The sequence below is a fragment of the Leucopleurus acutus genome (genome assembly GCF_964270905.1).
Source record: "Leucopleurus acutus genome assembly, chromosome: 11".
Lineage (NCBI taxonomy): Eukaryota > Metazoa > Chordata > Mammalia > Artiodactyla > Delphinidae > Leucopleurus > Leucopleurus acutus.
Genome location: NC_139152.1, coordinates 28,588,366 through 28,606,318, shown reverse-complemented (window position 1 = coordinate 28,606,318; position 17,953 = coordinate 28,588,366). Strand labels below are relative to the sequence as shown.

Genomic DNA, 17,953 nt, shown 5'->3' with positions numbered 1-17,953 from the left:
ATGGTGAAACTTATTTATTTTTTTTTTTGAGATTTGGAACAGAAGATCAATACAATTAAAACATGTTTATGGATATAATGGACTTGGTTTTGGACTTGGTGAATTTAAAATTCTAATATTAGCTTTTGCTTAGTCTTGATGATACTCCAAATGTAAACCTATTTTATAGTCTCAATCAGATAATACTAAAACTCTCCTGATGATCTCATGCCAGAGGAATGAAAACATTTCAGATGACATCAACCTATTTCTGTTGTGCTTTCTTACACATGGCTCAGCTCTCTCTTCCTAACAGATTCAGATATTTCCAAGTCCTGGCTAGGTTTTACCCAGTTTCTCTTTATCTCTCCCAAGAATGTGCTGCTAAAGATTTTGCCATTTACAATATTTCCTTTTCTCTTTCCCACCCCCAATTCCTGTTTTCAAAATTATATATCACAGTGGAGATGTATATCAGGCTATTAGAGCTATGAGACTAGGGAATTGGAGAGATGTTGGAATATAAATTAAAGGTATAAATTGGAGAACCTTCTACTTTAAAAATTTATTTGGAACAATTTAAGTATATGTGATTGCTTCATGAAAGTCTTGGGAGAAAATTCTACAGAGCTGGCCATAAAGGTCTTACAGTTAAATGAAACTTCTGGTTGTGAGTATGAAGACTTTTTGCTAGTAATGATGCTTGTCCTTCTTTTTCTTTTTTAGATATGAAAATTAAGGCTCAGAATGTGGAAGTGACTTGTCTATTTTATATGACTATTAGGTAGTCATAGCTTTCAAAGCAAACTACTGTTTATTTCTCTGACATAACTGCCTTTCTAAGTGCTGCTTTTATCTCCCATCATCTTAGTGTAGGAAAAATGGAACATGATATTCAGACGTCCAGAATCTTTCCTTTGAAGCACAGGTTCTTCCTTTTAGCATTTGATGGTAACTATAGCAGACATAACCTGAAAGAATTAAAACAAGACAAAAATAAGATTTTAGCCACTTATTCATGTTATAGTCAAATCACACTTAAAAGGCAAATTGTATTGATCTGAAGGAAAACTAAGACACAGAATATTGTCACTACCAGTGAAAACTTAGCTTTGGTAAATGCTCAGATATATTTGAGAACTTGGTGTTATTTATTTTAAAAAGGCAAATTGTATTGATCTGAAGGAAAACTAAGACACAGAATATTGTCACTACCAGTGAAAACTTAGCTTTGGTAAATGTTCAGATATATTTGAGAATTTGGTGTTATTTATTTATTTTAAAAAGTTTTTAACCAAATGACTGAGCTGAGCTACCTAAAAGATACTTAATGTCCTGAAGTTTGATTCATTGCTCTCCTACATCAAGCATTTCTACTCTGTTTTTGATATTTAAACTCTGATGTTCAGTTATGATATTCTTAGTTCCAACCTGCTTGGGTGTATAGTTTTGGTACTCACAATTTCTAATTTGTGCCTATACATGCAAGTTGAAGATGGGAAAACAAAAACTGAAGAATAGGTTTTATTTAAAGTATACAGATAATAGTATATTTATATTATCTAAGTAATTGCTTCAATTATCCACTTCATTAGAAATGGAAGGCACAACTTTCTTTTGTATGTACGTTTTATAATGTTTAGAATCATTTCTGCATTATAGTTTAAGCCATGTATTATAGCCCACATTAAGATTTATGTTACTAAAAATTAGCGACATCTTAATATTATGCTAGCACCACATAAAATTTCCATCTTTGGCATTGCACTCAATTTGACACAATCAAGGAATATCTGAGAATAAGCCATTCTCTTGCATTTTTCTTATTTATTCTGTGTGCATATTTAAACAGATTAAATGTAATTGTTTGGCATTAAGATTCAGTTAGAGGGCGTACTCAGTAACTATATTGTGAGTAGTAAATAAGGTCCTTAAAAAGAACTAAATTTGGTATCACAATTTCTCCTATATATAATATGTACTATGTAATGTTTCTAAGGAAGTCAAAGTAATCTGGACTATTAACTTTCGAATTTCAGGTTAATTATATATATGGCATGTATTAATTACAGTCATATATGCAACACTAAGGGGTGTTGCAGAATTATTTGCAACCTTTTTCAGAAGCAAATCTTCTAAATCTTGAGATTGATACACACTTGAAATAAAATTTTTATCAACATATGAAAATATATGTCTATTTAATGATCATGCTACTTAAGTTGCTTGATTTACTAGAATTATTCTATGATTATGACTCTGGAATAGAGATACAATACTTGTTAACTCATATTTTTTGGCCTTAATTTGTGATTTTATCTGTAGAACAGAATAAACATACAAACTAGAGAAGAATTTTTGATGTGCAGTTTTCCCTATGATTTATGTTTAAAGTGAATTCAAAATTGGAATATTTATTTAGATCTATATAAAAATATTCTTATATTTAAATCTTCACACATTCACAATGCCCATTTGAAGCCATTACTCTCTAAATAGTTCTTTATTGTTATTTTACTAACTGTATAGAATAAGATATTTAATATGTAAAAAGAGTTGAGCATATATTCACTTTATATTACATGCTAATATATTTGTATATAGAGAGCATAGTTTAAACAAGCAAGCCAATGGAATGTATGTATTGTAAATTTATATTTTAACCTCTCAAATTAATTTTAACATATATTGAGGTTATGCATTTATGGCCATTTTCTAATATAGTACATTTCTTCCAAGAACCCAAAACATATTTCTGGTGTTCTGTTCAGAACAACTCAAGTTAATCAATTAAACTTTTTTTCTGAAGTGGATGAGAAATTATATTTTATGATTTTGAGGGGTGAAAACTTTTACTAAGAAGCCTAATGACTTAACCAGAGTCAGTAGAACCTAAAGGTAGAACCAACAGGAAAACATTATCTTTACTGAGTTGCATGGATAGTTCTTTGATTTCCACTAGAAAATTCACAGATTTTTAGGTTGGGTTTTAAGCACAAGGTTCCTACTATGCTTAGTATTAAAGAAGAGGAGCTTCTACAAATAGGGATTATCCATCTAAAAGTACTCACTCAGTACTTTTAATGTTGATTAATGTCTTAGATCTGTACCTCTCGAAAACTCAGGTATTCTGAAATTTTGCTTCATAGTCTTCTGGAACCTCATATAGTTAAAAATATATTAATTTATTCAAGCTTCTAACCGAAAAAAAAACTTTTATATTATCTTATTTCCATATCCTAATACTCTGAAGATATTTACACTGTTAAACCCATTATCATAAAAATTACACTGCTCAAAAACATAAAGAATTATTAGAGCCACCCAAAATACCTCAAAAGTTTGTTTCTCCATAAGTAGTACAAGAAAATAATATTCATTTAGACAAGTGGAAAGAATAGTTATATAGGTATTCAAAAAGATCTTATAAATCTGAATGGTGATAAGTAGTTATTATTTTTATATTACTGTGAAGTATATTAATATAAAAATAAGCACACAACTCCCTGTAGCTGAAAATCTTTCAAATCTGCAAGTTCTGAGCTGCCACATGAGATCTATGCCAAGGATTACAGTAAACTCTGTCAGCTTTAAATGTGAATTTTCACCAAAGTGAGATGATCATTTTTTAAATTTATAGCATGTACATTTTTTACTACCAATGCCTGATCTACACAGCACAAAATAAAAGTAAATTTTGTGAATTACTTGGTTTTATTTGAGATAAATATTCTAGGCAATTTGGATGACTGCTTTCAGACTTGAATTACCTGAATTATCTATACATGTTAATTAGAAACTACAACAGCAATAATTCATATTTTTCTACTGCGTAAACACACTTTTTTTTAGCTTGTAAGTCTGTTAAATCTGAAACCTTGACACTGATCAAAGAAAGCTCTCCAAAATGCATTTTTCCCCATAGGTTTGAAAGAACTTCAATAGCAAATTTACTTTAATTTCCTCATCTTTGTGACTTACCACTTGCAGTTGCTCTCTCTTGTCTCTTTTGGAGTACCTCAGTCTGTCAGGAAGGTAATGGACAGTATGGAGACCGGTGGCCAGAGAGAGCATCCTTCCACAAGTAAGGATGGCAACGGAGCTAAAACACTTATGATGTTTGTTGGCAACGCTGGCACCACTGTAGGAAAAAGTGTCCCTACACATAGAATAGAGAAAATATGCCAGAGGCGAAGAAGGGATTGTTCGCCACTGAAATGACCTTAACCATAGGGAGCAGTGGATTGTAGTGTGCAACTTGCCAGCTTTTGCTATTTCAGGCTGGGAATTGTGTGGGGTGTGTGTGTGTGTGTGTGTATGTGTGTGTGTGTATTACTCCTGTCAGGTTTTTTCGCTTGCACTTTCCTATCAGTACAAACCTTGGTTAGAGAAATGATAGCACCCCTGTGTTCCAGTCTTAAACATTGTGAGAAAGCAAGACAAGTTAAGATGATATCATTATCTCTTAAAGACATTACAGTAGTAGTCAATGCTTACAGAGAATAAACAAAGCTAGCAATATTATAGCAAATCTAGATAGATGAGCAAATAGATTTATCTATGAACTCAGGCAAGTTTGAGTGAAAAAAGTAATACATAAATTAAGTAGTAATTTATGAGCACTAGCCCAGAAATATACCAGTGTGTTAGCAAACAATTTATAAAAGCATATGATACATAGCTAAAATAACATTTTTTAAACTATGAATTGAGCCTATCTTCTTATGACTGGTGTTTGTGTGCTTTTTTTTTAGTCTTGAATAAAGATTACAGTAAGTTTCGTAAGTACAAATGAGTTCCATTACAAGAGCGTGTTCATAAGTCCAATTTGTAGTAAGTCCAACAACTTTAGCCTAGGTACCCAACTAACACAATCGGCTATATAGTATTATACTGTAATAGGTTTATAATACTTTTCACACAAATAATACATAAAGAACAAACAAACACAAAGAAATAAAGAAAACATTTTTAATCTTACAGTACAGTAACTTGAAAAATACAGTAGTACAGTACAACAGCTGGCATACAGGGGCTGGCATCAAGTGAATAGGCAAGAAGAGTTATTGAGTGGAGGAGGGAGAGGAGTTGGGAGATGATAGAGCTGAGGGATCTTCTGCAATAGGAGGTGGAGGGCAAGCTTCAATTTCATGCACGTTTGCATCTTTGAAAGTTTGCAACTTGAAGGTTCATATGTAGGGGACTTACTGTATTAATATGCTGGAGAGAAAGTGATTACTTTGAATTGCATTTATTTGGGCATAAACCAATGACAAAGAAAGACTAAGAAGCTACAAAGCATGGAATCCCATTTTTTTAAACTTTGATCCTTTGGCCAACATCAAATTTATTATTATTTTATGTTAATACTGCTTCTGTTTCATTTGTTTTGTTTTGTTTTGCTTTGCTTATTATAGTAATACTGATTATTTTTATTAATTCTCATTAGTCTGAAAAAAATAACATTCACTAACTGATAGTGTATATTTTAGAAACGGGATACTGAATCACACAGACATTTCTTTCCAGAGAATAACGCTCAAGCTAAAGATTAGAATTCAATCACTTTGAAATTACAGAGAAAAGTATGTGACATGCATAACATAAGTATTTAAAAATCCACAAAATTGGGGACTTCCCTGGTGGCACAGTGGTAAAGAATCTGCCTGCCAATGCAGGTGACATGGGTTCGAGCCCTGGTCTGGGAAGATCTCACATGCTGCAGAGCAACTAAGCCTGTGTGCACCACAACTACTGAGCCTGCGTGGTGCACCTACTGAAGACCACGCACCTAGAGCCCATGCTCCGCAGCAAGAGAAGCCACCGCAATGAGAAGCCCGCGCACTGCAACGAAGAGTAGCCTCCACTCGCTGCAACTAGAGAAAGCCTGCACACAGCAACAGACCCAACCCAACCAAAAATAAATAAATAAATAATATATTTTAAAATAAATATATAAATAAAATTAAAAATAAAACTCCATAAAATTGGAGATTTTTACTTCAGATGTTATCTCAATTAACTTCCTAATTCATATAATCGTAGAAAAATATCCAAAGGTCCTGTAGAGCTAAAGAAACTCCATCCTGCCTTATAATGAATTAAATTGCATTTGTGAAACTGTTGCTAGGTAAAAGTTATTTTACATTAAGAATTTTTGGCTTTAGATATGACACACTTTTTATTTGATTAGGCAAATTTGAATTTGAATGAGGAGTTTTTGCTTGACAATATTTTGGTGCATTAAGCTTATTAGAGGCAATAGAAAAAAATTGAAGGTAATTCTCTTTCAAAAGTTAGACTTTATAGTTAAAATTTGCAGTATAGATACACATGCAGTTTAAATAATCTAACATTGAATGTAATGTATATAATATAAAATACACTTTAAAAATAAGTATATAGCATGTATTTTTTAAAAAATTGGAGTATTTAGGCATACAATTTTGGTTTCAATCTGATAAATCATCATAAAGAACAGTTCCTTTATTATGGCATATACCATTTGCTATATCTAAACCACATTAAAAATATTGTCTTTATCTTAGAAAATGTGGTTTGTCTAACTCTTTGTGTAGATAAAAAAATAAGTGAAAATAAAGTTAATAAGCAAAATATTAAGTAATAATAGGTGAAATATAAACTTACTAAAATGTATGATTATGTAGATGTAACATTATATATGATTATATAAAATTTTATATATATTTACACCCAAAAGGAAATGAAGACTTATTTCATATATATATATGGTATTTATATCTTTTAAAATTTCTGCCTGTATTAGAAGTGGATCAAGGAGCAGGTGTTAATAAGACTGATAAAATTAGCCTTTTTCTCCTGGGAATTGATAATGTTTGAGGGTGATATCTGTTTCCTTCTTGGAGGCTCAGAAGTGTTGTTGTAATCTACAGAAGGAGCAAAGAAAATGTAAACCTTCTGAAATTACTTAAAATTTCAACAAAATGAGATAAATGAAAACTTCTATGTTGAATACATTCATATATATCTTATATATAATAATTCCTATCAGTAAAAACAAACGAGGACATTACAAAGAAAAAAATTACTTTTGTCAGAATGTGCTGATAATCTGTGTTTATTGGGGCAATTAATTAAGAATCATGATAGTTCTGTAGATTTAAGTATAGACCAAATCATAACTGAGGAATAGTTAAAGACATATTTCTGACTTTTTAAAGGAAACTAAATTCTCTGTCTGGATTTGAGGAAGTTACAAGAAAAAAAAAGACTTGATTTTGTTGAAATTTTAAGAGTGAAGGCTAGTGTCATCTCATTAATAAAAAATTCCTAAATGCTGAAAAGTTGGTTCAAAGTCAAAAGCTTTGACTAGAAGGAAAGCAAAAAAAAAAAAAAAAAAAAAAAAAGCAAAATCAGGAACAGCTGATATGCTATTGTTATCTGGACTTATAAAGACTTTTTGTGGTGATCATGGGAAATCACAAGTCCCATGGTACATTTTACTTGTAATTATGGAATTAATAGCTTGGTTTCAAATAGGAAAGATCCTGCCAATTTTTATGCTGAAATCTTTTCAGTATCCCAATTAGAGAAATTATCTTTAATATACAGTTTGTTTACAAGTCCTCATTTGAGACATTCTTTAGTGCACACCTGAAATATGTCACACTCCAAAAGAGAGGTATGCTTAATGAATTAAGCATTCTTACATAAGACCAGTACAAGCCACAGGTATATGTGTAACTCCCAAATATCAATTCATAAGCCTGTTACATCTTCAAAGGGTTATTTTGATTAAAGCTTCTTTAAAACTATTCATATAAGTGTCTAGAGTCATATTACTTGCTAATCAGAAAAATATATTTTAGTAATGTCTTTTATAAGGAATCAAACACCTTTCACAGAAAGAATTCAAATGAATTATCTAGGATTATTTTCAAAACAGTAAATAGACATTGCCTCCAATTTTTAGGTGAAGACATAAAGACCCCAAAGTGACTGATTTATTCAAGACAACATAATGAGAGAGAGAGGGATGAGATGGATTCAGTATGTATTTGTTATTTGTGCCTATGTGCAAAAATTAGTTTAATGACTGAGAGGAAAATAAGCATCATCTATTCTGCCCAAAGCAGGTTGATCTTCAGGAAGATCATTGGAAACACCAAGCAAAGGCAATATTCTCGTCTCTTTTTTCTATGTCTTTTGTGTGATTATGTGGGTGCATTTCTATGGGAAAATAACAGTTATCAACATAACCCTCAGAGTTGTTTCAAAGAAATAGAGTAGCAATGGCTAATATGTTTTGCACTTGTGCCATTCTTTTGGACTAAATAAAATTCATGAGAGGCAAAATTGTTAATATTACTGGCAAGGTAAGATTACAGCATGACCATGATATTAACTTGAGTATATTTGCAACATTCAAAAATTCCCATTGGTTACCAGGCACTGAAGTAGATGCTGAGAATACTGAGATGAAATTATCATCTTTCTTAACTTCAAGTATGCTATAAAAGCTAAGAGGGGAGATATATAAACAACAGCTGTTATACAATATAGGAAGTATGATGATAGAGAGAATTGGGGTTTTTTTTTAAACAAAGAGGAAGAGCATAAAGCAGGAAAGATTTCTTAGAGGAGATAATAGCAAAGCAGTAGAGTAAAAGATAAGTGAAACAAGATACCAAAAGTAGGGGAAGATGGACACTTTGTTAAATAGGGACTGTCCTACATGTTTCAGATATAAATATGAATATACATAATACCCATTTTCCACTATTAATAGAGCATAGAAATGATTATAATATTCAGATTTTATTCAAAAATTTAATCACTTTACTCAAACAAGGCATTTTAGAGCCAAGTTACTACCTGTAATATTAATCAGTTTGCTCTCAATATTGGTTTATTTCATCAGATTTTAAGTAACATATATCAATTATAAAAAATTTTTGGAAAAAAATTAGAGATGTAAGTGGACACAAATCAGATCAACCACCCTGCAGTAAACTTTATTTTGTAAGTGCAGTCAGAGAGATTGAGACTTATAACATAGAATAATTATTTTAGTTACAATTAAAGTAACAGGAAATAGCAAAGCACTATTATTGAATCTCAAGGAAATTGTTGATTGTAATTTATTATCAAAGTACTTTTCATCATATTTCTCTGTATAGTGAGAATTGTTTCAACATTACAGTATTGACAGTTGTGAACAGATAAAAATATTAAATTACTTTTAATCTCAGAAGAATCTAGTAATGGTTGATGATAGGGAAAAAGATAATTATAAGAATAAATCAGTGAAAACCACCTTCAATACTTACTTTAAAGTACTTATCTATGATTTAATATATAGCATTTGAAGAACGGTAGTTGACAAAGGAAACTAAAAATTCCCATGCATTTCAAGAGATCTATGACAAAATTGACCTGAGAATTATTCACTTATCCACCCAGATTCTTCAGATGTATTCTTGAGACAAAGCACCTTATGTCTAGGCTTGGCTATTTCATTGCTGTTGCCACTTATGTTTATGACCTTTTGACAAATCATCAATTCTTGATCATCCATTTCTCTGTATCTGAATAGTTGCAATGATGTGTTTTCTGTATGTCACAGAAATCTTGTCTTGGAGCATGAAATGTAATTTGTGACTCAATACATTTTCTCCTCTACAGCACAAGGATGGCATTGCATTTGTATGACATGCAAATTAAGTGTTTTATGCAAAATAATCATCTTTAACAAGATTCAGAAGGGGAACAAGTATTTAATTCATTCTTTATGTTCTGTCTTATTCTGAAAAGATCCAAGGAAACTTATAATAAGACATAGTGAACTAAACTGTGTGAGGAAATTGAAGCAAAGGGAAAATAAGAGTAAGATATCTGAAAAGGTTGCTGAGGATTCCTAGCACATCATGAAAACATATCGTGCTAGAGATGTGCCACAAATTTGGCTTAAGCTCTTTTAACAACCAACTTCAGAGGCAAAAATCTTGTTTCATGATAAACAGGGTCTTTTCAGAATAGGAAACACAAGTGAGCAGCACAGATTCCTAGCACTGAGACCAAAGAGAATTGTACCCCTTTGTTAATCACTCAACTCTGCAGGGTAACAAACTTAACAAGAACAAAACAGATCTAAATGTTCAAAAACTGCTTCTTAGAAAGTTTCACCATGACTTCAGCATGGCATGTCAGTGTGCAGTTGAGGAAACCTGACCATTGCACTTGGGTCCAGATTTGCCACTCTGTTGGACAGGCTTTATCCAGATGGATGTATTACATGTTCTTGAGATGTGATTGAGTAATTGCATAATTAATCTCAACTGAGTAATGGAAACCAGTAACTATTGCTTCTCTCACCCAAGTTCTTGATTAGTATTGAGTGGCAGGAGGCCTAAACATTGAATTTAAACAATGAACCAAACAGGGGTAGAATTTACACAGTCAGAAAACTACCATGAGGGAGTAAATGATCCAGCCATTTTCTAAGGCTTCAATATTAGGTTCCTACCACAAGTGTGGTGAGCTCTGGTTATACAAGGCTTGTCCACACTTACCAATATCAAAGTGTGTTTAAAATGCTTTAATAGAACATTTTCTCAGTGACTATTACTTAAGTTATGTAAAACACACATAGCAATGGAAGAGGATAGGTTCTAAGCAGAATTTCCATAACTCAGAATTTTTAAGATTTCTGTGAAAGATATCACAGTTATAAGCTTGCACTTCTAAAAGTCAAAGAGAATTATTTTATTTATAAGAAATATGTAGCACGAAAGTACTGTTTTGTAATTTTCCCTGTGTAAATTGAAAGAGCGAATACTGGAGGTTTGGATTCACAAATGCAAAAATGCAAATATATTTGGTTACAGTCTTCAATGGTCTTTCCTTTTATCATTTTCATGTGTGTAGATCTGCTTTTGAAAGTTAAATCTAAAAAAGGTCAAGGTGCTACTGGTGTAAAGAGGAATGCCTTGTATAGACTATTGTCATAAATGTAAAAGATCTTTAAGATAAGGGAGAACTGGGAGGCTGGATATCTGAGTTTTATCTTAATTAAAAAATATATATTTTTTTATTACAAAAATGCTACTTAAATTAATGGCAGCAAGTTTTCCTTTGAAATCCCAGCTTTAGCAATCAGTAGTTTGGTTGGCTAGCCACAATTTGCTTGTTGCTTGTTACTGGTCATCAGGTCTATGGAAGGTTTATGGATTTTAGTGAATCACAGTTAAACATAAACCTGCCTGGAGTTTGGGGAAGATATCCATTTTTATGGTAATAAACACCTCACATTTGCAAGCAAATGGGCCAAGCTTAAACTCTTATGATACAAATAGCAGTGACAACACCCCCTATGTTTGTTATACTACTTCAGCTCCTACAGTCTTTATCTTCTTCCTCTGATGCATTACATTTCACCACTGCACCAAATACCAGCATTTTATGTTTATTTCTCAGCAGTGTGTGTTCAACCTAGTGTTGACCATTAAATTAGTGCAGAGTAGTAGAATACACCTCCCTTCTAAACTGGTGAATGCATAAGATCTGTTTTACAGTTGCATAAGCCAGTCTCAGTAATCACATTGGTAAGGATTTTATATTGAGAACTAACATATGCTTTCTCAATCCTTACCCTTCCACACCTAAACTGAGAAGGCACCTGTAGAAGTTCTGCTTTCTGAGAAGGCAGTGATGATTGCTTTAAGGTAAAGAAGTTTAGAATAACCATGTTTTGTATTAACAATGTACTTTAAAATTATTAGTATAAGGCTTGGTAAATATTCTCTATGTTGATGTTTAAAAATAGTGTCCCTTTGGGGCTTCCCTGGTGGCACAGCGGTTGAGAGTCCGCCTGCCGATGCAGGGGACACGGGTTCATGCCCCGGTCCGCGAGGATCCCGCGTACCGCGGAACGGCTGGGCCCGTGAGCCATGGCCACTGGGCCTGCGCGTCTGGAGTCTGTGCTCCGCAGCGGGAGAGGCCACAACAGTGAGAGGCCCGCGTACCGCAAAATAAATAAATAATAATAATAATAATAATGTCCCTTTTAAAACTACTGTCCTATTACATCCTGGTCATAGAAAAGTTTGAAGATTTTGTATATTATATTTGTGATTATTGATATGGATAATAATAAATTTTTGAGTGTCTTAAACTTTCATCCTAATTAATGGTTAATCATTTGGATAGCATAGATGATTTAATGCTTTTGAGATATGAGTTATTAAACCTAATATACCTATTTGAAATATTAGCATTGGTGGGATAAATTAAATAGTTTTTGAATACTAACAAAATGTAATTTTGGGTATGCGTAACAATTAAAGAACAATGAAATTATGTATCAGTGTGTTTTAAATTATCACGTTGTTATGTTCATAATAATATCAAGCATTTTTCATGATTAAACTATATTTTTTAAAACATAATTAAAAAATGTATGAAAACTAATACTATGTATATTTTCCCCCTTAATTTTAGTCATGATTTCATTGGAGAATTTACAACAAGCTATAGGGAACTTTCTAGAGGGCAATCACAGTTCAATATATATGAGGTAAGAGGAATTTTATTTTATTATTATTTTTCTCTGGAATAAGTATATGTATTCTTTTAAAGTATAGGTTTTTACAAAAGATAATTGCCAAAGGTTACCAATATGTGTAAGAATCTTTAAACTTATTGAGCAGATTGGTTTTTGAGATTAAACAATAGTATTTCTCTTCAAATCACGTGGTCTTTCAAATCTACTTTGAGTGATTTAAAAATTCTTGCCTATGAAACCTTTTCTTATTTTAAAAACATTCAATATAGATACAAGTTTATTCTCCCTTGAGCTTCAGCCTTTATGTTTTGCCTTCCTAAGCTCTTCCTCAATCCTTTTTTAATAAAAATAGAAAAATTTTCTGTGTCGGCATGGTGTTAACAAGTCGCTTTTTTGCTTAGTATGTTTGAACATCTTACCTGTTATTTAGATGAAAACTGAAGGAAATGAGAAAGTATGATTCAGTCATTAAATTCAGTCATTAAAGAAATCCAAGTTATTAAAGCAAACACACTAGTTATTTCTGCCTTAAACCTATCTTGCCAGTTAACTACCAGGTATGTGTTGAGCATAAAGTATGTTCTAGCACTGTTAATCCTTGAGCTTTGTTATCTGTACATTCTCTGTGACTTTCTTTAAAGACTTTTTTGATGCGGACCATTTTTAAAATCTTTATTGAATTTGTTACAGTATTGCTTCTGTTTTATGTTTTGGTTTTTTGGCCCTGAGGCATGTAGGATCTTAGCTCCCCAACCAGGGATCAAACCCGCACCCCTTGCATTGGAAGGTGAACTCTTAACCACTGGACCAACAGGAAGTTCCCTCTGTGATTTTTTAAATTTAATATACATCATTAGCAAAGGAGAATATCTCAGTACTTAGTCAATAATGATAACTCTTTCCTGCCAGATTGACACTATTTGACACTAAATTGACCTCCTTTAAGTTAAGAGTGGAGGAATCTCCTTCTCCTATCACCTTCTTACTAGGCTAAAGCAGTTGTATTCCATGCATTCATTCATTTATTAGTTTATGAATAAAATATTTATGACATGAATTCTATATTCCACACTCTATATTAGGCCCCAAGGATGCAGCAATGAATGAAAATTTCACTGTCTAATGGGAGAGACAAACACGTAAAATGCATTTAGATTATCTGATAGGTGCTATATATACCTAGTTGACTATGAGATATCTAGAGTGGGGTGCAGCAAACTTATCCCAAGAAAGCTACCCAGGCAAAGACAAAGTTGAAGTAATGGATCAATTTTTCTATCTGGGTCTTTCGGGGACAGAATATTAAGGCTCTAAATAGACAGTAGAAGTAATATAAGACAGGTTGTACTTATATGGATGCCTGTTTTTTTCTCCAAACCCTCAAGGCTGAGGAGAAACAACACATCCATACTAGTCCTCCTTGTACTTAGAATTCATTTACTGCCAGTCACATAATGCTCCAAAGATCAATTATTTTGAGTTTCCTTAGCTTTAAAATGTCTTCTTCTCTTTGGATCTCTCTTATCCAACAAAGCTTGCTTAATGAGATTGATGTCGCATCTGATGTTATGACAAAGAAGCTTAGTAACAATTATTCCTTATTAAATACCTGCATGAATATTTGTGCCATAACTTCAAATAAAAATGTGTTCTTATTATTCATATTATCAATAGAAGAGATCAGTCTGAAGAAAATCTGGAGGAACATTATGTGTTTTGTCTAAGTAGTTTTAGAATTTCGATGGACAGCTAGATCTTAGTCCAATACACTGGAAACTTCATTTTCTGCACACATGTAAGGGATTCAGTTTTGTTGAGGCAACCATGGAAATTTTCAACAATTGTTCCTTCAAATATTCTTTCTGCCCCTTTCACTCTCCCTTCTCCTTTTGGTACTCCGTGTATATATATATATATATATATATATATATATATGTTGTGCTTGATCATATCTCACAAGTTCATATTTTTTTCTTTTTCTTTCTTAAACTAGAAAATCTCAACTGACCCATCTTCAATATCACTCATTATTTCTTCTGCCAGCTCAAATGTTCTATTTAGCTCCTCTAGCGAATTTTTCATTTGTTACTGTGCTTTTTAAGTTGAGAATTTCTATTTTTTATAATTTTGACCTACTTATTGATTTTTCTATTTGGTGAGACATTGTTTCATACTTTATTTCTTTATATATAGCTTCTTTAGTTTTTTAAACATATTTATAGTAGCTGATTTAAAGAATTTATTAAATAAATCCCATATCTACAAGTTCCCAGGGGCAGTTTCTATTGATTGCTTTTTTTCCTCTGTATGGGCCATACTTTCTTGTTTCTATGCATGTCCTGTATTTTTGGTTGTTGTTGAATGTTGGAAAGTTTTAAAAAATATAATATAGTAACACTGGAGATCAGATCCCCTGCTTTTCTGGGATTTGTTGTTGTTGCTGTTTGTTTTTTTAGTTACTTTCCTGGAGTAATTATGTAAAGTCTGTTTTCTTTGCTGAGTGGGTCATTTCAGTCTGTGCCTTGTTAGCTAGTGGTCAACACATGATTTGACAGAGATTTGTGTATGTTGGTGCACTTCTTATATGCTCCAAGTATAAAATTCTGCCTTGGCTTTCACTTGCTGTTTAAACAGAGACTCAAAGTCAGTCAGAGTTGAAGGATTAGGGCTTCCTCAAAGTCTTCCCTGGCCATGCATACAGTCCTGCACAAGCATTTGGTCTTCTAGATCCCCAGCAATATGCCTGAGCTTTTAAAAACCTCCTACTTGAGATCAGATTAAGAAGGTGGAGGAGTAGGACATGGAACTTACCTTCTCTCACAAATTACATCAAAAATACATCTACATGTGGAGCAATTCTCATAGAACATCTACTGAATTCTGGCAGAAGACCTCAGACTTCCAAAAAGGCAAGAAAAATCTCTGGATAAGGCAAAAGAAAAAAGAGGAAAAAAAAAGAGAGAGAGAGAAAGGAATCAGGACAGGACCTGTGCTCCTGGGAAGGAGCTGTGAAAGGGTAAAGTTTTCCACACACTGGGAAGTCCCCTTACTGGCAAGGAGATCAGTAAGGACAGAGAGGGAGCTTTGGAGCCTCTGAGGAGAGCACAGCAACTGGTTTACAGAGGGCAAAGTGCAGAGAGACCTGCGCACATGGTCAGTGCCACCCACCCAGCACTCCTCAACCTGAGACACTCATCGCTGGTGCAGATGGGAGCTGTGTGCTGAGGCTTGGGCTTTGATGGTCAGACCCGGGGGAGAGGACTGGGGTTGGCTGCATGAAGACAGCCTGAGGGGGGTAGAGTGTGGTGTGAGAGGAGGCCTGGGCCCACCAGAGAGGGAGGGTGCTATTGTTGGGAGGCATGCGAGGAGAGGGGTGGGCCCACCATAGGAGCTTCTTTCTCCACACACACTATCAGGTGGCAGGGCATCATCTATATGAGCTCCAGAGGTAGGTACAAGCCGCCACTGCCATCTCGGACTCCAGAGGCAGGTGCAGAATACTGCCAAGGGTCCTGTGACGGGGAGCCAACCACAGCTCCTGCTTTCCTGGGAGCATGCACAGCCCACCACCACCAGAGAGGGTCCTGTGACTGGGCACCAACAGCTGCCCCAGATTCCCTGGGAAGGTGCATGACCCACCATGGCTGCCAAGGGTCCCACAACCCAGAGCCAACCTCTGCCTCCACCTTCCTGGGAGCCTACATGAGCCACGTGCCTGCACACCCCTTATCAAGGGGAAAATAGCCAGCACACACTGAGGAAAGAGATGGCAATCATCCAAACCAAGAACAGCCCTCATGACAAAAAAATATTAAACCCATACAAGCTATGCAGGGAGGCTTCTATATATAAATAGCCCTCCAATACTACAGTAGATAGCTGTTTCCCCTAAACTCACAGAAAAAGAGAAATATAAGCAAAATGAAGAAGCAGAGGAACCACTTCCATTAAAAGCCCAAGAGAATTCCCCTGAAGGAACAAACAATGAAACAGATCTCTTCAGTCTAATAGACACCAAGTTCAAAAAGGAGGTAATGAAAATACTGAAGCAATTAAGAAAGGCTATGGACAGAAATGCAGATTACTGTAAAAAGGACTAGAAACTATAAGGAGGAGCCAAGAAAATTTAGAAAATTAATTTGCTGAGATGAAAGCTGAGCTAAAGGCAGTGAGTAGCAGAATGAATAATGCAGAAGAAAGAAGAAGTAATCTGGAAGATAGAATAATGGAAATTACCCAATCAGAGCAGCAGATAGAATGTCAAATGCAAAAAAAAAAAAGAAAGCAATATAAGAGACCAATGGAATAATATAAAATGTGCCAATCTATGCATAATAGGAATTCCAGAAGGAGAAGAACGAGAAAAGGGGATTGAAAATGTATTTGAAGAAATCATGGCTGAAAACTTCCCAAACTTAAAGAAGGAAGCAGATATCCAGTTACAGGAAGCACAGAGAGTCCCAAACAAGATGAATCCAAAAGACCTACATCAAGACATATTGTAATAAAAATGACAAAAGTTAAAGACAAAGAGAGGATTCTAAAGGATCAAAAGAAAAACAAAGAGTTTTTTACAAGGGAACCCCCATAAGGCTGTCAGCTGATTTCTCTACAGAAACACTGCAGGCTAGAAGGGAGTGGCAAAATATATTCAACGTCTTGAAAGGGAAAAATCTACAACCTAGAATATTCTACCCAGCAAGATTATCATTTAGAATAGGAGGAGAAATAAAGAATTTCTCAGACAAGGAAAAACTAAAAGAATACAGCAATACTAAACCTATCCTAGAAGAAATATTGAAATTTTTTCTCTAAACAGAAAAAGAGCAAGAAGATATAGGAAAGAGGAAATCATAATTTGAAAGTAAATCACTTAAATTAGCCAGTACACAGATCAAAAAGATTTTTAAAAAAAACCTATTTGTGAAAGTGATGATAAACACAAGGAACAGCAAAAGGATAAACATGAAGATGTAAAAAAGGACATCAAAATCATAAAATGTGGGGAAGAAGAGTAAGAAAATGCAGATTCTTGGTGTTGTTTAGAATGTGTTTCCATCTATATGACTATCAGTCTAAAGCAAGCAGATATAGGAAGAGGATAATGTACTTGAAAAACAGGGCAACCACAAATCAAAAACATACAAGAGATTCACAAAAACCAAAAAGAAGAGAAAGCAAGCATAAAATAAAAGGAAATGATCCAACGACAAAAGAAAAGCAAAAAGAAAGGAACAAAGAAGAAACAAAGAATCAACTGGAAAACAAGGTCTTATGTGGCAATAAATACATAGGTATCAATAATTACCTTAAATGTCAAGGGACAGAATGCTCCAATCAAAAGGCATAGAGTGGCAGCCTGGATAAAAAACAAGAGCTTACAATATGCTGCCTGCAAGAGAAAGAAACCCCCCCTTAGGGCAAAGGATA

The 17,953-nt window shown here is 33.8% G+C and overlaps 1 protein-coding gene across 1 annotated transcript in view; it reads left to right on the top strand.

The window, feature by feature from the left end:
- The window catches only part of LOC309969292 (copine-8), a gene marked incomplete at both ends in the record, with an annotated part of 207,908 nt that overhangs the window by 121,388 nt on the left and 68,567 nt on the right, over positions 1–17,953 (top strand). Inside the window, one exon of the mRNA XM_082851000.1 lies at positions 12,460–12,535. Coding sequence (XP_082707126.1) covers positions 12,460–12,535 — 76 coding nt within the window. The remainder of the gene's footprint in view (positions 1–12,459; positions 12,536–17,953) is intronic.